This window comes from Cavia porcellus, unplaced genomic scaffold (assembly GCF_034190915.1).
Source record: "Cavia porcellus strain 051 isolate PalLab524CR breed Dunkin Hartley unplaced genomic scaffold, mCavPor4.1 scaffold_25, whole genome shotgun sequence".
Taxonomy (NCBI): domain Eukaryota; kingdom Metazoa; phylum Chordata; class Mammalia; order Rodentia; family Caviidae; genus Cavia; species Cavia porcellus.
Window position 1 is genome coordinate 15,478,366 of NW_026947508.1, and position 20,811 is coordinate 15,499,176.

A 20,811-nucleotide genomic window follows, 5' to 3' on the forward strand; every position below is an offset into this window, starting at 1 on the left:
GAAGCAAGACAGGTTTCGGCTGAGGTGTGAGGATGTTTATTTTAGAAATGGGAGTGACTGCACTTATGAAAAATGCCATGCAGCAATTCATGGTGGAAAAACTTACATAGAAATTCCCTGACCTCCCCCTCCCCGGTACTCCCGCTGAGGTAAGGCTGCACCATCTTCCCACGGCTTTAATAACGAACAGAAAACCACAACACAACTCCCCATAAAAACACACCCCTCAGTCCGACTTCTCCTTCTCCTTCATGTGCAAGAAGACGATGCTGAAGATGAAGAGCCCCACCATCATGGAGAAGGCGCTGGTGTAGTAGGGGTAGGCCGAGGGGATGAAGCGCTCGTACTGCGTGTGCTGCAGTGGCCTCACTGACACCTGCAACAGGACAGAGGTGGCAGAGGCGGCCATGGGGCCTGCCAGGGACCGCTGCCTGCAAACAGCCAGCCTGCTCACCTGCGTGGAGGAGTACAGGTGCGTGTAGCCCAGCCGGTTGTGATCCACTTTGAACTGGAAGACCCCGTACACGTCGGGCAGCTTGAACTGGACGCTGTACTTGCCCCCTGGGAAGATGGCACACGTTATGGGAATGGTTCCCAAGCGCTTCTTAGCCAGGGCTCAGGGGATCGAGTGGGGCACAGGCTGTCCCAGGGGCCTGCCGTGGCTGGAATCACACTGACCTTTCCTCTTCAAGAAGGTCCGCACAAAAGGGTCGATGCGGACAAACTCTAGCTGAATGTCATCGCCATCAAAGGGGACCCATCTGCCATTGGAGAGCTGCTCAATCACGATGCTGTACTCCTGAGGCGGAAGGCTGGGTCAGCTGGGGTGGCAGTGGCTGCAGGGGCCCCATGGTGCCTTTAATTTCCACCTTGCTGACCTGCAAGTCCTCTGTTGCCCTCCAGCCTGAGCACAGCCAGCCACAGTGCCCAGGAGGCCTGGTGGCACCTCTGCCTCATCATGGCCCAAGCAGAATCCACAGCTCAAAGCCCTCTGCACTGCCAAACATGCCAGGCACTGTCCCAAGCAACAGATTCCACATCCCCTGCTTCTCTGCCTAACAAATTCATCTTTAAGACCCCAGTGAAATGCTACTTCTCTCCCAAATCCCACTTCCTGGGCAGAGTTCAGCAGCACAGTCTGCTTGCATGAAGCACCTGGAGCCCGGTAGTGACCCAGCCCTTCACAGAGTCCCCTGCTAGGATGGCAGTGTAGTGCCAGGCTCTGCATCTCATAAGCCTACTCTGGGATGCAGGTAATCCTTTATTCCACCCTCCTGTCCCCCACTCCCTGGCCTGGCCTGAAGTGTTTGATAAATGATTCTGAACTGAACTGATTCAACTTGGCCAAAACTTTCCACCCCAAGGGCTCTTACCACCAGGTCAGTGACAGTGTAGGCATTGGGTGGCGCTGTCTCACCCACTCGATGATGGGACACGGGCCCCACGCGGAGGACCCCCTCCTCCTTGAACACCCAGCGGGAGAGGGCCACAGCTAGCTCATAGTTGCCTGTCTGGGGATACCTGCAAAAGGGAAAAGGAGCAGCTAGGGCCCCAGGGCCAGCCTCTCCAGGGGTGAGGGGTGCCTGACGCTGAGCCAGCACCTAAGCAAGATCTTCCCTAGGCCTCCTGCATCCAGGGCTCCGTGAGTAAACAGCATACACACCGATAAGGTGGGGGGGGGGTAGTGTTCTGCATAACAAGTCACCGTTTTCTAAAAGGAGTGGAGAAGGCTAGGGGTCTCTAGATCTGCCATTACTGCCTGGAGAAGTCTGGAGAGTGCTGACACCAGCAGTACAGCAACAAGGTCATCTCAAATAATGGTAAAATCCAGAATAATGCAGCCTCTGACACTTACAGCTAAAATCCCCATATACACAGCCCACACACCCAGCCCCTCTCAGCGCCATGCCCACCTCTGGGCCCCAGGTGTGGCCTTCTGCACAGCTGAGTTGAAGAAGGCATCGCTGAAGAAGTCCAGGGAGCCGCTGAAGATCACCCGGGCGTTGTTCCTGGCCTGGAGCCCAGCAATGAGGAGGGTGTTCTTCCCCACCGCATGGGGGTACTGGAACAGAGGAGAGGGGCACCAGGCAGGGTAAGATAAAAAGCCACCAGAGCAAGAGGACAGCAGGCAGGACACCTAAGTGTCCCTGCTCAGCAAGGGGCTGGAGAGGACACGTTGCCGCCCACGTGCCCATTCCTCCAGCTGGTCCCTCGGCCTCAGGAAAGTGCTTCCTCTTTGTTCTTACTTTCAGACAAAACAGCACTGAGCCCCGAGCCCCTGGGCCTCAGAGCCACAGGCCCAAGGCCCCAAAGGCCTTACCTGGGTGATGGGTTTATCTGGGAAGAAGGAGTAAGAGGTGGACGAGCCCGTCAGGATGTCCAAAACCAGGGGGTTGTCAGGATCAGCCACCATCCTGCAGGAGGGGACAGCAGCCCAGGGCTGAGCCCAAAGGACGTGGGGTCCCCAAGGGCTACTACTTCTCAGGGATAAATCCGGCTTTCTTAGCAACACTTAACTCCCTTTGCCGTGACAGATCAGCCCCGCCCACATCCTCGGGGAAGGAATGCCCGCCAAATGGCCCTACGTTTGGCCCCTTCCTCCCCCAGGTTTCTGCTGGCCTGTCCCTGCTCACTCACCCAACTCCCCGAAAGAGGATGGGATTTAGAGCCGATTTCCCAACAATGGTGGGGGCCTTCAGCAGGTTCTCAGTGTCAGCCACGATGAGCGTATGCTGTAAGAAGCACGGGGAAGTAGAGGTTGGGAAGAGGCTCCCCGGGTCTCTAGGCCACAGCGAGCTTTGCCGTACACACCAGAAACCCTGAAGGTGACAGGCCGCATTACCTGGCCAGGGTCTGAGACGTCATAGTTGTGGTGATCAATGACAGCCGTGCGCTCCTCATCGAATTCGATCCCGCACTCACTGCCCAGCTCTCGGAGAGGGTCACCTGCACAGGCCCAGGAGATGCCTAGCTGAGCCCTTACCGATGGGCCAGGCAGAGCAGGGCCACGGCTCTCTTGTGGCTCCCTGGCTACAATCAACCCCAACACCCTACAGCTCCATTGGGCTCAGAATCTGAACTGAGAACAACAGCCCGGCCTGTCCCTCAACCACCTGTCAGCACAGCCCGCTGAAGCAAGAGACCAGCTCAGCCAAACCCAGCCAGGTGAGCCTGGGCATCCAGCGTCCGGCCAGTCCATAGCAGGAAGGTGGCTTTAACATCTGTTCTGAGAAACATGAGCCCAGGCTGGCCAGCTTTCAGTGCTGAAGCTCAGTGATGAGCACAGAGGGCTAATGACACAATGCCCCACCTACTTCTAGGTATCTCTGAAACTTTCCAAAATAGAAAATAAAATAAAAAGCTGTCGAATGCTTTGAGTGACCTGCTATCTTTCTGGAAGGAAGAACCAACCAGTCAAAACAATCGAAAAACTCAGCCAGGGTTTCCAGTCCTTCCAAACGGCCCAGCAGCCCCTGCACTGACTTCCTGGCCCTGGCCGGCCCATGAGTGCCAATGTAACAGCCTCCATTGGTACAAAGCTCTCCAAGCTCCCTGGGGCAAACGGCAGCAGCAGCAGAACTTCGAAGCCAGACTTACCGATGTCTGAACTGGCAGCCACCAGGACACTGCCTCCACCATCAATAAAGGCACTGATGGTCTCCACATTGATGTTGCCTCCAAAATCTGAAAGAAGGCACCAGACAGGTAACCAGAGAGTAGCTTCTCACTGCTGACCCCGGAGGTAGGGGTGGAAGGACCCTGCAGACAGGTCAAAACCAGTGAGAGGGGACCTTGTACGAGCCCAAAATGCATACCGATAGGATTATTTCAAAAGATGTGAAGTATAAAACAAAAGAGGCCTTTATTCTGAGAACACGGAGAGAGATAACTGACACTCCCTGACCGCTGCCAGCAATCTGGCGGACACGTGGTGTGGGGGGTATATAAGTAGCCTGAGCTTAGGGTAGTGCCCTAGGGCCATTAGAGATGCACAGGTGTTTCATTGGCACATGTTTGGCGCCAGGGGCAGATTTTTAAGGGTAGGGGGAGATGGAGTCACAGGTAAATCTCTAGGGGCGGGGAAGGTTCCAGTTGACGCTTTCCTGGCTACAGTGTCCCGTCTGGGCCAAAACCCTTCCACATACCACATCTGATGAAGGGCCTGCCCCATTCTTCCAGAGTGGAGATTCAAAGTAATGGCTTAGATCCATGAGCTTTTAGATTTATGAAATAGCCCAGTCCTGCTAATTCCCCTTACCAAGTATTTCTGATCACGCACCAGTGCACAGGGCTCCATGTAACACATTCACTTAGAAAAGCTGCATTTGCCACCCATTCCCTGGAATGATGTTACTCAAACGCCATCACCTGTACCCCCACACCCGTACCTTTGTCCTCGCTGGAGCCACAGCGGGCTCTAACAGGTTCCCAGAGCCTACCGATTGCACTTCATCCATGCTGTTTGGGCAAAAGCACCCCTGAATTGTGGACAACGCTGTCACTTGCCACTATACTCACTGGCCTGTCATTCATGGGTTTCTCCTCCCATATTTGGTACAGACTCCCTATCCATGCTATCCACAAGGGACCACTCATACTGCTTTTCCCCAACATGATGACCAGAAAGGCTCATTAACTTCCAACCTTTGCCACCACGAGCTCACATCTTTTTTGGTCAATTTGGTCAGATCACTCTCACCATGACACCAAATCCAAAGTTAGGAGTGAGATTTAATGGCCTCAGCAGTCTTCCCCGGGTGAACTCTAATGCTCCACATAAAGCAGTGAGGACAGTGCTCAGCAGCTCATTTATTTGTTATCAGCTAAGTTATTGCTGTGTGCTGGGAAGGCAAGACAATGGAAGGGGGGGTTAGTGAGGGAAGCCCTCTGGCAAGTGACATCTGAGCAGACATGAGAGGGTCGCAAAGGGAGCGACAGGCACAAATCTGCAGTCTGGAAGGGGGGGACCACGCTCCCCTGCAAGGAGCCCAGAGCGGCTGGGCTGGAGATGCGGGCCAGTGCAGGGAGAGAGAGTTCAGGAGGCTTCATACTGAGGTCACGAGGGCTTGGGAACACAGCAGTCACCAGAAACTGAGAGGGAGATGATCTACCTTTGGTTATGTTACAGGTTATGGGTTAAAGGGTGGTCCTGGGGCTCAGAGTCCAAGCAGTGCTGGGTTTGAAGGACACTGTGAAGCCTGGGCTGTGACGAGTGTCAGGCCATGTGGCAGCGAGGGCTTCCCCTCAGGGCCTGTGGACAGACTGGATGCGGCTGTGACCAAAAGAGGGGCCTTATGAACAGACCTGGAGTCTGGCCTGAGCAAGTGGAAGGATGGAGGTGCCACTACATCAAACCACATGTGGACACCACATGACGGGGACAGGGAGGGAAGTACTGGAAGAGGTGCACAGGTGAACAGCCCTCCAAAGCCACCTAGCACTCCCCTAAGGAAGCCAGGAGCGCTTAGGTCAAAAACAGCTTCCTGGTACAATGCAGTGGCTTTCAATCTGGGGCCATCTGGCCCTGGAGGGCCCTGTCTGGAGACATTTTTGGGGGTCACAGTGGTGGAAAAGTAGCTACTGGCATCTAGTGGATGGAGGCCTGCGATACTGCTAAACACCCTACAGTGCACAAGACAGCACACACCACAGAGCATGTCACAGGGCAGCGCTAGGGCCTGGGGCGAGGCTCAGGGGTGCAGCATTTAGCAGGCACGAGCCAGGCCCCGGGTTCCATCCCCAGCACTGCAGAAAAGGCAGAGGGAGGAAGGGAGAGAAAGAAGTAGGGGCGGGGAGGAGGGCAGGAGGAGGAAGGAAAAGAGAGGGAGAGAGAGAAAAGGGAAGAAGAGGGAAGGAGAGGGAGGGAGGACAAAGAAAGGGAAAGAAAAGAAAACAGTGCCATCACGGAGAAGCCCTCCCAGAGGGGAAAAGGGCTTTGGGACTCAGACAGCCTGGAGTTAACTAGGCAGAGCGCTGCGCCTTTCAGAGCCCATCTCCCATCTACGGAACAGGGATCCAGCATTTTCTAGGTACAGAGCTAAAGGCCTAGTCCCTGTACCACTGCTGCAGGCCACCTGGGAACCTCCAGTCCCAGATAAAGCAGGGGCCCACTGGTGCACGGAGAAGGGAGCCAGGAAAAGCCAGCAGGCGCGCATGAGCAAACATGGCCACAGACACCCGAGGCCCCCACAGCAGGCCAAACCCCTCGCCTTCTCCCCTGGATGCCTGAGAGGATTTCCTGCAGACAGCAGCTCCCAGCACAGGACCCACTCACTCGGGCAGAGAAGGTGACAACAGTGATGTGCAGATACGGCTTTAAATACTGCTGAATCTCACAGACAGAAAGTTACTCCCTTTCCATTCACGCCTTCTCCATCCAAGAAAATGTCTTATTTTAATACCAGTCTTTAGAAAGTCTCCCCACCTGCTGATACCCGGCTGGAAGAGGGAACCCCAGGCCCAAATCTTCAATAGGCATCGGTACCTGGCTAGAACTTAACAGCCCTGCTTTACCCCACCTGGCCACAATACTTTCATCCCCATCAAGTGATGCTACTGCCTTCCTGCTTTCAAAAAGAAGTGATAATGTGTTCATTATTAATTTCCTTTTAAAATGTTATTTTGAGCTGGGCATAGTGGTGCACGCCTGTAGTCCCAGAACTCAGAAGGCTGAGGCGGGAGGACTGTCAGCCTGGGCTACATAGTGATCTCAAGGCCAGTCTAAACTACATAGTGAGACCCTATATCAAAAAACAAACAAAAAAAATTTTTAGTTTGCTTTAGGCATAGTTCATTTGAATAAAAATACTACTAATTATTAGCACAAGCAATATAGAATATGGTAGAAATCACATTCTGAATGAGGTTACACAAATGACTAACCTCCAATGTGGGAAATCCTATTTTAGGCCCTCTTACATTTCTCTCACCACCAACACCCTCTCCTGACTCTCCTCCCAGTCTATCTCCAGAAGCACACCATGGATGGTGCCTCCATGTGCTCTTACATCCCGACACGAGGCCTGGTAACTCATTTCCAGTCTTCTATTTTCACTTCTCTAAGGACAGAGTGAAAGCACTCCTCAAGGACAGGGGCTCTAGCCTTACTATCTCACCCCACCCACCGATTGTGTCTATTCCACAGATAATAACCACTCTGCAGAAGGCGCCACCTGCCCAGTCATTTAAAGATTTCCACCTGTTCAGACTGGGGTCACATTTGCTCAATTGCTTTTGCCTCCAAAAATCAATTCCAAGAGCTTGGAGGAAAATACTTTAGGGCTCTGGCAGAACCCAGTCTCACAAGAGCTACAGAAAACAAAGTAGCTGCCAAAAAAAAGAGAAAGATTTCCTAAGCTTTATTAACTGAAGAGAGGAGTGCAGGGACATCCCACCCAGACAGGAACAACTTGAATTCTATAAGAAAAGATACTCTGAAGCAGTAAGAGAATAGTTAGCATGTTCACCAAAAAACCATGACAACAGAGAGAAATGCCCCGAGGAACTGGGGACATTTACTCTGGAGAAGAAAATCTCAAGTCAGGAGTACTGGTGCATGCCTGTCATCCCAGCTCTGAGAAGCTGCGTCATGAGGATTCCATGTTCAAGCCCAGCCTGGGCAACCTAATGACCTAGTGAGAGTGTTTCAAAATTTTAAAAAGGATTGGGGATGTTGGTCAATGCAAAGGCCCTGTGTTCGATCCCTAATACCAAAGAAATGAAAGACCTGAGTAAAATATGACTCTGTAAAGGCAATGATCTCAGCAAGATAAGCATCAAACTTACTCTCTAGGGCCCTAAAAAATGTAATATCACCCTCTAACATAAAGTAGGAAAGAGAAAAAATTCACTTTAGTAACAAGAGAATTGCCCACTGGTGGAGTGGAATGCCTCATAAGATAGTAATACTCAAGTACGTATTAGACAATACCATAACGACATTCCTCATATTTAGCCATCAGCCCTCTGCTAGGCTGCTGGATATAATCATCCAACCTCAAATGAGGGGTGGGGTAATTGCTAAAGCTTTTTTCAGCTGCAGGCTATGTATCTGTCGGAATTCTTATGATCAACCACCACACTTAACAATGCCTCTTTACAGTAATCCACGCTAATAATACACCAATTCCTCCTTCTACACAGGCAAACCCTACTTAAGGCTCTTCCTTTATCAGGCCCTTCGTGGAGAAAAACCCCTTCCAGGTAGAGCAGTAGGACCCTGTATTCCATGGTCTAAGGCAGCAGGTGACCCCATGATTCTGGCAGTGTCTCTTTTAAAAATGTCCCCTCCTGAACCCAGGTTAGAAATTAACCATTTCCTCTTCTCTGGCAGCAACAATGCCAAGGGCTGGTAACTCATCCTCAGACCCCAAACACGCCCAAGAACCAAATAAAAGCAATGCATCCGTCCTGGGCCTCGACTCCTTACCTTCTACCGAGGGTGAGAAGATGATGAGATTATCATAGAGGAACTCCCCGTACTTAATGAGGGACAAGCTGGGGTCATCAGCGGTCTTGAATGTGAGCTCAAAGCCCCGGTCTGCACGCAAAGAAAACAGGGAGCTGAGATAGACCGGACGCAAGAGGGAAACCCCTACTGGATATAACGCGGTCCCACCCCCACGCAGGCGTTGGGCAGACCGGGGCGGCCTGCTGTAGGACACCGATTAGGAGAAGGTGGTGACCCGCCTTCCCCTCCGACCCCGCTCTTACCCTTCAGGCTCCGGAAGAAAAGCGAGTGCGTCTCCCGCAGGTTGAGGTTGTCCAGCAACACTAGGGTGCGGGGACCGCTGGCGCAGACTGAGCCAAGCAAGGTTAGCAGCAGACATAAGAGGAACCGAGCACGGGCTACTGGGTACAGACCCATCTTTCTCTTACGGCCAAAGACTAGCACCTGGACACCGGAAGTGCCCCAACGGTTATCCAATCACGGCTCTTGACCGTGAAACATCACCCGGAAGTGATCCCGATACACCGCGACTGGGTATCCAGAGCAGCGGCCTTTGCTATCTAGAGCGGGAAGCATCGCCGGAAGTGCCCGGGTCTGAGGCTTACTCTCTGCACTCTATTGGTGGAGGGTGTCAAGGCCCTGCCTCCCTAAGGGAAAAAGTGCAATCCTAGACAGACAGCTCTACAGCCGCAGCCAATCAACAAGGCCGAGTGCCCTTTGGCCCCGCCCACGCCTGGTCCCGCCGAAGGTCCTGTCCCAGCTTCCGACAGACATTCGTGATCTAATGGACTTGTTCGTCTGACAGGTCCTGCCTTAGCAGTACTTGACGGACGGGGTCGCTTCTCGGACGGGGTCGGGGACCACCTTGGACCACCTACGTAATCGGTCCTCGCTGGTCTAGGACTCAGGCCCCGAAACGAGACCCCCTTCCCAGACACCCCACGGGAGCAAAATAAGAGCAAAGTCGGGGGCCAGCTCGCTGCTCACTGCCTCGCCGGTGCCCCGTGGAGGGGTTGCGGTGAATTAAAAATACGTAGCTTTGGAGTCATGCTATCACCCGGGCATCGCACTTCTCTTCTTAGCTCTGTAATATAAATAGGGATCACATCGAGGTCCAGCACCCTATTTACTTGTGTGCCTTTGTTATGGCCACTTAATTTTATCTCCACTTTGGAAAGACCCAGGGCCGACTTTGAAGCATTTAAATGCTGAGTTGGCCTCACCACCCACTCCTCAGTAATGGCTCCCCGCTTCTAGATTAATGATCCAGGGGCCGCCAGGCGCACTTCAGACTTTTCCTTAATCCCACGGTGCGTCTGAGTGTTACCCCAAGACTTAACTGTCCCTCAGGCCCCACCACAATCCTGGTGCCAAAGATGAAGATAATACGGAGAGCGTTCACTGGTTTTTTTTGTTTGGTTGGTTTTTGAAAACGATTTCACTGTGTAGGTAAGACTGGCTTTGAATTCAGCAATCCTCCTGCCTCTGCCTCTCAAATGCTGGAGTAAAGGTGTGGATCACCACACCTGGCACAGTGTTTTGTTTTTGTTTTGTAATTTTGTTTTGACACTTGTCCACCAACCCAAGAATGGAAACAAAAACCAGAACCCCACTAAGTATGGTGATCTCAGCCACTGCACCCAAAGCAAGATCACTGCAACTTCAAGGTCTGCATGAACTACACAGGGACACCTTTTCTCAAAAAAAAATCTAAACGTTAATTGACTGTACCCTCATAAAGACCAGATCTTGCCGCCTTTGATGGGTTAGATGCTGCAACCTGTCTTAGGCTCACAGTAGTCTTCTAAGCACTTGCACACAGCTTCTTTGATTGGAGTTCCTGGGCAGCCACAAAATAAAGGCTGGGAGGAGGAATGGGGACTGACACAGAGCTGCTATGCCAGACGCTCTGCACACTCAGTCACCCCTCACAGTCACCGAGGAGGCGGGCATTATTCCTTTTACACAGGCTCCAGACACAGGCTGTCTTCCTCTGACTGAGTCCCCACAGCCAGCATGGGACACATTTGACAGTGGAGGGCTGTGTCCTAGGGACGACCTAGATTAATTTCTAGCTGACAGAGCCCACAGTTCAGCAGAACCCCCAAGGACTGTTAAAACCCAGGCTGCTTTCTGGCCTTTGTGAGACAGAGCCTATTTTCCTTTCCCAAGAAGAGCTCTGCTTTCCTGGGTCACAGACCCTTTGAAAGCTCCCACACTCCCCAGGAAAATGTATTTGTACTCGCTACTTCAGGGAGCAGAGGAAACCTTGCTGTACCAAAGGGCACAGGCAGTAGAGAGCCCCCGTCAGTGAAAGTATCCCATGACAGCAGGCAGGGGTCCCAGTGTCACTGTCTGAAGAACAGAGAAGGGCAGCTCTTCCTAAAGGCAGTTTATTGGGCAGCTTAAAGTGCAGCAGCCTTCTTTGGGCCACAGCCCAGCCAGCCAGGAGTGGACCAAGCAGAAGGACTCATGTGCTGCAGGACTCGTGTGCCTGTCTGGTGGGGCCAGGCTTCCTTCTGGAAAGGGCCTCCTACGTAGAAGCACAGTCTCAGTCACCAAGATGCAACACTTCATCCATGTGGCAGCTGCTGCCTGCGACAAGGCTGCTGGCAAAGGCCCTGTGGCAGGCCACAGGCTGCTGAGCCCATTGAGGCAAAGGCCACTCTGGCAGCACAAATTGCAAGCTTCATGGCCAAAGAGTAGACAGAAACACTGATGTGGCATGGACAGCTGGAGCAGGCCTCTCTGGGGGGCTCAGGCTTGGGCAGAGTCTTCTGGGGAATGAGGAAGGGGATGTATCTTCCCAAGAGTGAGGACCCTCTTGGGCCCCAGTTGCTCTGGGGGGAGTGAGGGAGGAGGCCTGACCAGGGCTGGCCTGGGAGGGCCTGGCAGTTTAGAAGCCTGAAGGCAGGTGGCAGCAGGCAGCTGCAATCACAGAGGCTCACTGCCCAAGTTGCTTTTGCTTTTCTTGCGCTTGGCCTTGGTGAAGGGGATGTCGAGGGACTCGAGGCGGAAGGGCCGGGGTTGGGGCAGTTCCGGGACCTGGGTGGGCAGGATGGCGGAGTTGCTGCTGAGTTGGGAGCTGAGGCCTGGTGACGAGCTGTGATGAACTGTGGAGGAGACGACAAAAGATGCCGGTGAGTGGGGAGATCAGGGGTGGAGAGGAAACACCACCACGTGGGCAGGGTGGAGGCCTGGCCTAGGCCACCCCACCAGAGCCTGGGCCTGCAGCTGGAATCCCTCTGAGGCCACTCTGGTTGAGGTTTCAGATCCACAGCTCTGGGCCAAGGCTTGGGACTGAGGCATCCTGGAGCCTCAGGTCAGAAGACCCACACTCAGAGCGCAGCCTCCCTCTCCCTAGCAGTGTGACCTTGGGCAAAGCCACTCCACCTCTCTGAGCCTCAGTTTCCTCCTCTATGACATAGCGCCATGCCAGGCACTCAGCCACTGCTTACCCCTTTCCTTACTCCCCTGTCCACTCACTGTCTCTTACAGAGCTTCAGTAGAACACTAAGATATGCTTGTTATTGATATTTTATCACACGCTCTGTGGGCTTTGCTTTTAGTTTTTTGCGATTTTGTCTTGTTGTTGAGACAGGTTCTCACTACATAGTCCAGTGTGGCCTTGAATTCTAGACAACCCTCCTGCCTCATCCTCATGAGTGCTGGGATTACAGATGAACACCACCATGCCCCACTTGCCTTTCATTTTTGTGTTTTTGTTTTGTTTTGTTTTGTTTTGTTGAGACAGGGTCTCACTATGTAGTCTTGGTTAGCCTTGAACTTGTGGTGATCCTCGAGGCTCAGCCTACCAAGGGCTGAGATTGCAGGTGTGTGCCACCATGCCAGGCTATTGCCTTCAGTTGTAAAAGTGTAAGAATTAAGTGATTTTCAATCCTTGTGTTCTTTTCCTGCCCCACCCTAGCCCCGGCTCAACGGTCCTTGGAAGATGAAGTCACCATCCAATTTGAGGAAAGTCACCATTCTGGCCTCTGAGGAAGCAGCTAGGAACTAGAAGACCCATTCATAGGACCTCTCTGGTATGTTGGAGAGGACGACTCAAACACTGTAGCTCTTCCCAAGGACACTGGGACACAGGAGACTGTGTACTGTGTACCAGGCTGTGAGAAGCAGGTGTCCCCCCGCATCTCATAGCTGTGGAAAATGAGGCTCATGTATGGAGTGGGGTTTTTGAATCCACATCTCTCGGTTGGGGAGTGGGGAGTACAGTACACCAGGCACTCACTGAGGCTCTTCATGGATTCCGAGCTGAGGATCTGGCTGGCCCGCTTGGACCGGAAGTAGTTACTGGCAATATTTTCACTGTCACTCCGACTCAGCATCAGCTTGTAGCGGTCTTCTTCCTGCTGAGATTCCAGATCCCCTTGAGTAAAGTCCTAATCGGGCCGGGCCAGGGCCTCAGCACCTCCAGAGACCTGGTGGCCTGGGGCTACACTGGGCTTGTCCCAGGCTGTAACCCAGGCTGCAGAGATCCTATGGCTCAAAATATACACTCCTGAGTCCTTTTCAGAAAAGGTTTTCTGACCCCTGCTTTAAGGACACACATTTCTGACATACTATAGAACTTGGGAAACATAAAAATTAAGTGGCTTTAGAAGTTCAGGAACTGGGCTGGGGATTTAGCTCAGCAGCAGAAGTGCCTGCCTGGCAAGTGTGAGGTCGTGAGTTCGATCCCCCGTACCAAAAAAAAAAAAGTCCAGGAACTGATTTTGGGGACCCTTTGGGTCCAAGGATACCAGCTGAGACCCAGAAAACTAGAACGTGCTATTTGTCCTCTGGGTTTGAGGTGCAAGTCTCTGTCACCAGCAAGACAAGCCTGGTCTTTCAAAAGTGTCAGTGCCTTGAATGAGGGCCAGTGTGGGCAAGGGTTGAGGGCCAACGACAGAACAGGGTCCAGGCTCACCCCCACTTCGCCCTTCAGGCAGGATGAAAGTAGCCAGCTCCCTAGAGCAGTGCAGACCCACTCCTCCCGCTCTGCACACCTTACCATGGTCAGCTCTCCGGTGTCCGTGGCAGAGGTTTTGCGGGCTGGCTTGGTCTGTGGCCCAGTTGGAACTGCTATGAGAAAACAGAAGCTGACATGCAGGAGGGGAAGTGCAGGTGGGTCACAGAGCTGTCCCAGAGGGAAGCAGGCCTAGCTGGGGCTGAAGCCACGTTCAATCCCACCCTACCCCACCCCAGCAGGACAACAGCGGGATGGGGCAAGAGAGAGGCTGCCACTGTCCAGAGCTCGTAGGAAACGGAGCTGGATGGAGTTCCAACAGAATGGTGGCACCAGTGGCTACTAAAAATGAGATGTAGGGCCTGGGTGATTGGAGGGGAGGACTGCCGGAGGCCATGGAAGGATGCAAAAGTCACTTCCTGGATGCACAGCCAGGTCTGTGGCAAAAAGCAGACCCAGAACAAATCTGACTTCAGTCTGAGGTTCAGCAGAGGGAGGGGGCTCTTTAAGGTTATCTTATCCAACGCTTTCTTTGTCACAAATTCAGAGGGAGACAGTGATTGTTATAAAGTCACATGAGGTCAGCAGCCAAAGTACAGACCTACACTCCTACAAGGCACTGCTGTGACAGACCCTATGAGATTCAGCTTCCTCGAGTGTAACCGGACATCATCATCAGCCTACAGAGTGGCTGCAGGTGGGAAGAGCGATGATCACTGTTAATAACAGACACTTGCTGGGCACCAGGCAGCGCTAAGGTGTTCGGTGGCTGAGAATGTTAGAAGCCTCTCACAAACTTGAGAGGTGCTGTTGTGGGCAGCCTCTCTCTTGCCCACCCCACTGTTGTCCTCCGGCACCAAGTCCTGAGAAAGTCACAGAATGGTACCGCCAGAACCCCAGCCTAGGTCTGTCTGCATGCAAAGCACAGCACTTCACAGGGGCCCCAGCATGCTGCATCCCCAGGTCACATGTCTGCTGCCCACAGCCTGCAGGGAGTGGCCAGGTCCCTGTCCCCCTGGCAACTGGGGAAGGACAGGCATGAGGCAAGGGGCAGCTGAGCTCCTGACCTACTGGGAGGCTGGTTTTCACAATGACAGGCTCGGGGATCCTCCAGAAGCCACTGTCCTCATCCCAGGTCGACTCACGCCTGATCCTCTCCAGGTTGCTATAGTTGCAATCCCTGCGGATCAGCGGCTGCACCTGCTCCAGGAGCTGCTGGAGGAGCATGGAGTCGCGCTCCTGCCGCCGGATGGTGGCCAGGTAATCGATCTTCTCCAACTCGAACTCCGACTGTAGGTCTTTGATCTCCACCTCTGCTGCCCGAAGCTGAAAGCCAAGAAGACAAGAGAACCAAGAGAGAGGGAGACGGGGGAAGGAAAGAGAGGAAAAAGAAGTAAAAAGAATAGAGAAGTGTGGTGTATGTTGTATGGGCTCCTCATGATGGATGTAATCGTCATGTACTGCAAACATGTACTAATAAATTTTTTTTTAATTTGCAAGCAAAGTGAATAAATAAAGCTGTTATGATTTCTGTCTAGTTGCTCCCCAGGACCCTCATGCACCCATGGGTGGGGCTGTTGCAAGGTGATGGGATCATAGGGGTTAAAACTGGCCTGCTGGAGGCGGGGTCTGGTCAGAAGAGGGGCACTGGGGGCGTGGCCTGGAAGGATGTATCTCTCTCCCACTCCTCCCTTGACTCTCTGCTTCCTGTGTACCATGCCATGAGCAGCCATTCCTCTGCCACGCCCCTGTGCTGTGCCCCTGTGCCATGCCATGCTGCCAACTATGAACTAAAATGTGAGCCAAAATAACTCCTTTGTGTCAGGTATTGTGTCTCAGCAACGAAGAAAGCCACTATGACAAAAGCCAAGGAGAGATGGCTTTTGCCCTCCAGTCACCTGCTCATGGTCTACTTCACCATTCACTCCCGTTGCCACCATCCAGCCAACCCCTGCATCCATCCATCCTCCTCTTAGGACACCCATGACTCCTTCCACACCCATCTACTCCCTCCCAGCTGTCCATGCAGGATGCAGTGAGCACTTAGTGTGCCCACAGCTGCAGCCTCCCAAATAGCTGGGACTAAAGGCCCATAGTGCTGCGCTAGGCACATCATTTGTATTGAGAAATAATTCACATGTCACATGCAGTCCACTCACGTAAAGTATAAAATTCAGTGATTCCACTATTCCCAGTAAGTTATGCAACCACCACCACAATCAATTTTAGAAAAGAAACCCATTCCCATTTAGTCATTTCCTCTTTCTCCCAACCTCAGCCCTAGACAATCTGCCTCTCTGCCTCTATACATCTGCCTATTCTGGACATTTCATATAAATGGACTCCTACAGTGTGCAGTCTTTGTGTCTGGCTTCTTTCACTTAGCATAGTGTTTTCAAGGTCCGGCCGTATTACACCAAGTCTCAGTGCCCCATTCCTTCTTACTGCGGAGTAACATTCCACTAGGTGGCCGTAGCACAGTTTGTTTCTACCCATGAGTGTTTGCGCTTCAGGGCTGTTATGAATGATGGTTCTACAAGCTACCTACAAGGGTTTGTTGGATTTTGTTCAATACTAGGAATCACAAGGCCTTACACATACCAGGCAAGCATTTCCACCAATGAGTCAGGCCAAGAGTATGAACTGTTTTGTTCTCCTGAACTACATTCCTAACAATTTTAATGTTTTATTTTTATATAGAATCTTGCCAAAATGCTAAATTTCCCAGGCTAGGTTCAAATTTGTGATCCCCTGTCTCTTGGCCATCTAGAGTGCTAGGATTTATTATTATTTACTATTATTTTTATGTAAATAGAACTGATCTCTAAGTTTTATTTGTATATTGTTCATTTCAAGGGTACAAAAATACAGCTGATTTTTGCTTATTGATCTGGTATCATGAAACCTTGATGAACTCATACTAATTTTGTGTTTTTGCAGTGCTGGAGATTTGAGCCCAGGCACTTATAAATATGAGGCAAATTATCACTGAGCTACACTTCCAGCCCCTTTTTAAAAACTGGTTTTCTTAGGATATTCTATATGTATGTATTTGCAGATAAAGAGAGTTTTATCACTTTCCAGCCAGCTACCTTTTGATTTCTTGCCTGACTGTGCTGGTTAGAACCCTCAGTGCAGTCTTGAATAGGCGAGGTCAGAGAGGACATCCTTTTCCTGTGTCTGGCCTTATGGGGTCAGCATTTAGCCTTTTACGTTAAATCTGATGAACGCTGTGGGTTTTGCATGCACGATCTTTAGCAAGCTGAAATATGCCCTTTTCACGTCTAGTTTGTTTAGCGTTGTTGCCATGACAAATGTTGAATTCTACCCAATGCTTTTCTGCAGCTGTCGTGATGACTGTGTGCTGTTGTCTTTTATTCTGCTAACATGGTGAATGACATAATTTTTGAATGCTAAACCAACCTTGTGTTGCTAGGATAAAAATCACTTCAGCATGGTGTAAGTCTTTTCTTTCTATGCTGTTGGGATTTGGTTTGCTCACACTGAGTATAGCTTTTTTTTAACTAGTCATAAGAAATATTAGTCTATAATTAATGTCTCGGTCTGGCTTTTTGGGTAATACTAGCCCCCAGAATGAATTGAGAAGTATTCTCTTCTAATTCTCAATGACTTTTAAATACTTTTTAAATCAAAAAGTTTCATTCTACAAACAAAATCCAATTAGAAAAATATAATGGAAGAGGATATACTCCATATAAGAAAGTAAACAACATACCTACAAATTAAACTAATAAAATAGGTCCAAAATCCAAATGTGGGAATCTACAACACTTGTGACAGGAAAATTGATTTGAACAGGCAGGATGATACACCAATTTCCTAGAGAGGAAAATTCAACCTCACATAAGAATCAATACTCCCAAGGTTATTTATAAATATAATGTGACTCAAAGAGTTCATCTTTTTTTTCTTTTGACCCAGTTGTTTATACATTCATGTAAAAAATAAGAAATAATATCCAGGAGAAAGGCAGAAAAGAAAATCACTGAACGAGAATTAACCACATGCGATTATAAAACATATCATAAAACCAAGTGTTTTTATTCTTTTTATCAGTACCAGGGATTGAACTCACAACTGCCTGCTTGCAAGGCAGGCGCTTAAGTCGCTGAGCTAAATCCCCAGCCCCAAGTGAACTTTCTTAACTATGATTCACTACATGAAAAAAAAAACTAATCTGGCAACTTTTTAACATTTTATATGCAAAATACCATAAAGCATAGCAAAATATGAATGAAAATGGGCGGGGGAGAGTCTGCAACATAACACAAGAGTTAATGTTCCTAAATATATAAAGAATTTCTGGGGCTGGGGATTTAGCTCAGCGGCATAAGCAACCTGCCTTGCAAGCAGGCAGTCGTGAGTTCGATCCTCGGTACCGGAAGAAAGAAAAAAGAAAAAAAAAAGAATTTCTATAAATAGAGAGCAGAAAGACCAGCCACCCCAGTAGAAAAATAGGCAAAAGATGTAAACACAGTTCAGAGGGAAGAAATTGCAAATGCCCCTAAAGCCCATGAGAGAATATTCAGTATTGCCCACAGCAATAAAAATGCATATTAAAACTACACTGAGCCATTCTCATCTAACAAATAGGCAAAAATCCAAGTTATTTGAATATAGTTTTTTTGGCAGGGCTGTGAGAAAACACACAGTGGAAATGTGAAATAAAGCACTGTCTTTGGAGAGAAAGTTGCCAATATCTCACAAAATCACACAAGCATTTACTCTTCATCCCAGGATTATGGGTTCAAGAAGTTCAATTCCCAATTCAAAAAAAAAAAAAAATGGCCAAACCTATAGGATTCTGATGTTAATTGCTAAATAATCTAGATTTACAGACCTGGTGACCCTCAGCTAACACAGGAATATGTAATGGCCTTCTTATTATTTAATTCTACGCATGAACCAACCCAGAGCAGTAGTCTGCTGTGAAGTTTAACTTGCAGAAAGTGATAACAATACTAACCAGCGCAGGAGGTCAAGGTCTTTGGTGATGTTCTAGCCAGAGAGGAAACAAGGAGACACAGTCCTGGATGGCAGAGACCATGCTCAGCATGCAGCCCTTGCATCCCTGTCCCACAGGACCTCTAGTCCCTCCCTACAAAAGGCTTTTACACACTGAGTTCTCCAACACGGCCTCTTGGGGGAGAGCAACTCCCTCCTCATCTTCCAAGATGCCAGCCCTTGAGCAAAGCTGACCTCCCATCAATGTGCATCTCCTGAGTATTGGCTTTTTAGAGGCAATGTTGTGGCTTATGTCTAGATGTCCCCCCAAAGCCTCATGCAGTCATGGGTGGGGCCTTTTCATAGGCAGCCAGATCTAGAATATGTGATGCTAGAATTGATTCATGGTACAAGGCTAGGATCAAGCACTAAGGGTGGGTAGCCTGAATAAGATATATGGGAATAGAGCTGTGGTTCCCCCCACCCTTATTGCTTTTGCTATCTTGTGTCCATCATGAACTATTCTCCTGTTACTCTGCCTTGGAGCCGGCCAATTATGGACTAAAGTGAAATAAACCTTTTCCTTTTTAACTTTGGGTGTCAGGTATATTTTGTCTCAGCAATGAAAGAGAAAAGTAACTAAGACAGGTGAGCAGATGGACTTGGATCCAGGAATATGAGTGTTATGCTCAACAACAGAACAGCGCTGGGCACACAGCAGGTGCTTAGTAAGCACTGTGTGAAGAATGGCTGCCCTTGGGCCAGGTGTTGCACGGAGGGGGGTCTGGCCAGACAGGGACAAGGCCTCACCTTCCTTTGCATCTTCTCCAACAGCTTGCTCTTGGCCCTCACTTCCTCCTGGATGGAGTCATAGACATTAAGCAGCACCCATTCCCCGACATCCTCGTCTGAGTTCTGCAGCGCGGCCACCAGCTGCTTCTTGCGTTCATCCGCGTAACGCTTCCGCCGCCTGTGCTTCTCCTTCAGGTCCTTATTCTTGGCCTGCTCCCCGCCCACCACTTGCTGCTCCAACAGCTGCAAACTGCCAGCATGGAGGAGAAAGTGAGAATGACAGGATCGGCCCATCGGTGAGCAGGAGCCATCTGGAAAGCTCTGGGGCTGAGCAGGAGCTCACCAAATCCCTCCCACAACCCCACTTCTGGGAGAGGTAAACTGAGGTGCAGAGAAGCGAAGATGTCTGTTCCAGGTCAGAACCAAAGCTCCTCCCAGATCCGCTCAACTCCAAACCTGTGCTGCAAACCTTGGCTGCAGGGCGGTGGGAGCCCAAGAGTCTTCCAGCAGACCCAGGACAGACTAACCCCCGGCCACACACCCCAGTGTGACTGGTCCACTAGAGCTGGCTAGGGTCTGTGCTCAGGGGCAGCCAGCAGGTGATGCTCACCTAGATTTTTTTTTTTCTTTTGAGACAGGATCTCATTATGCTGTTCAGGCTCATTTTGATCTCATTTTGTAGCCCAGGCTGTTCTCAAACTTGCAATGATTCTCCTGCCTCAGCCTCCCAAGTGCTGGGATTACAGGCATGTGTTACCCTGCCCAGCTAAGCATTTTTTAAAACAACACTAAAAAATGTTTTTCAAGTTTTTTTCCTTTGAGGGTACAGATTTTAAATACAGAGGAAGGCTCATGTGGGACTCCCTGTTGCCTAATAAAGCACTCTCAAAATGCTTCCGGCTCTGCCTCTTTCCAAAGATGTGGAAAGGTTGATAAGAGGCATCAGGGGATTAGAGAATAGGGGGTGAATGTCAAACTGGGGGTGCGCACAGTATCTGTGGGCTCTGCTTCAAGCTCCAAAGCAGCCAGAGCAGAACCAGACCTCATCCACACCACTCCTCTCTTGAAAACTTTTTAGAGACCCCATCAAAAGACAGGACACGGCCGAGGGCACCCGGGCTGCTCTGTCCCACCTCCGCCTGCACCAGCAGCCCCCAACTCGCTCCAGCCTGAATCCCCGCTACAGCTTCTAGCACGGAGGCTGTTTCCCACCGCACTGCTCTGCTCTTTACCTAGAGCTCCGCCTCTGGGGCACATGGCTAGCACACCTTGCTCAGGTGCCCCCCTTCTGTGACTCCTTCCTGACCTTCATTCTAGACCCCATGGTAAAAAAAAAAGGCCCCAAAGTGGCTGGGTGCCCTTCCTGTGCCTGCAACTAGACTGTCACCAGCTGTGACTAGTAGTGTCACCTATTTTGCAGATGAGAAACCAAGGCCCTCAGAGGTGGACAGCTGGCCTGCAGTGGCGGAGGAGGTAGATTAGAAGCACAGGGCTTCCCACTGCTCTGGCACCCAGCGCTCCCAGCCCAGGTGTTCATCTCCCCAGCCCCAGGCTCCCTTGAAGGCTAGGGTAGCACCCATTCATCAGCACCTCCTGGGCACAGGACTTGTTTTGAACTGTGGCTGATGGGGCTGGACTG

At 50.8% G+C, this 20,811-nt stretch overlaps 2 protein-coding genes across 8 annotated transcripts in view; both read right to left on the reverse strand.

The window, feature by feature from the left end:
• Window positions 1-20: 20 nt before the first annotated feature.
• On the reverse strand, window positions 21-8,923 carry Ddost (dolichyl-diphosphooligosaccharide--protein glycosyltransferase non-catalytic subunit). Its single transcript, XM_003471353.5, has 11 exons — window positions 8,713-8,923; window positions 8,429-8,539; window positions 3,598-3,684; window positions 2,843-2,946; window positions 2,638-2,732; window positions 2,321-2,414; window positions 1,914-2,062; window positions 1,374-1,521; window positions 679-799; window positions 455-561; window positions 21-376 (listed from the first exon to the last, which is right to left on the reverse strand). Exons 1-11 carry the CDS (start codon window positions 8,864-8,866, stop codon window positions 227-229), a joined length of 1,320 nt encoding a protein of 439 aa, XP_003471401.3. The 5' UTR covers window positions 8,867-8,923; the 3' UTR covers window positions 21-226.
• Window positions 8,924-10,826: 1,903 nt separating this feature from the next.
• Kif17 (kinesin family member 17) overlaps window positions 10,827-20,811 on the reverse strand; it is a 33,807-nt gene continuing 23,822 nt past the window's right edge. For 2 of the 7 annotated variants that reach the window (XM_063235664.1, XM_005004324.4), the window contains 5 exons: window positions 19,191-19,422; window positions 14,483-14,741; window positions 13,461-13,531; window positions 12,699-12,819; window positions 10,827-11,562 (listed from right to left, as the gene is read on the reverse strand). In XM_063235664.1, the coding sequence (XP_063091734.1) occupies window positions 11,384-11,562; window positions 12,699-12,819; window positions 13,461-13,531; window positions 14,483-14,741; window positions 19,191-19,422 (862 nt within the window). In that variant the 3' untranslated portion in view covers window positions 10,827-11,383. Of the gene's footprint in view, window positions 11,563-12,698; window positions 12,820-13,460; window positions 13,549-14,482; window positions 14,742-15,677; window positions 17,256-19,190; window positions 19,423-20,811 lie in introns of those variants that run through there. The other 5 variants (XM_023565725.2, XM_005004325.4, XM_023565724.2 and 2 more) reach the window with 5 other exon arrangements.

Bases quoted from the DNA above. Each gene is read 5' to 3' on its own strand.
- Ddost (XM_003471353.5), bottom strand. From the start codon at position 8,866: ATGGGTCTGTACCCAGTAGCCCGTGCTCGGTTCCTCTTATGTCTGCTG. The intron at 1,522-1,913 runs GTGGGCATGGCG...TCCCTTTTGCAG, and splicing joins GCCACACCTGGGGCCCAGAG to GTATCCCCAGACAGGCAACT. The intron at 562-678 runs GTCAGTGTGATT...CCATCTTCCCAG, and splicing joins GACCTTCTTGAAGAGGAAAG to GGGGCAAGTACAGCGTCCAG.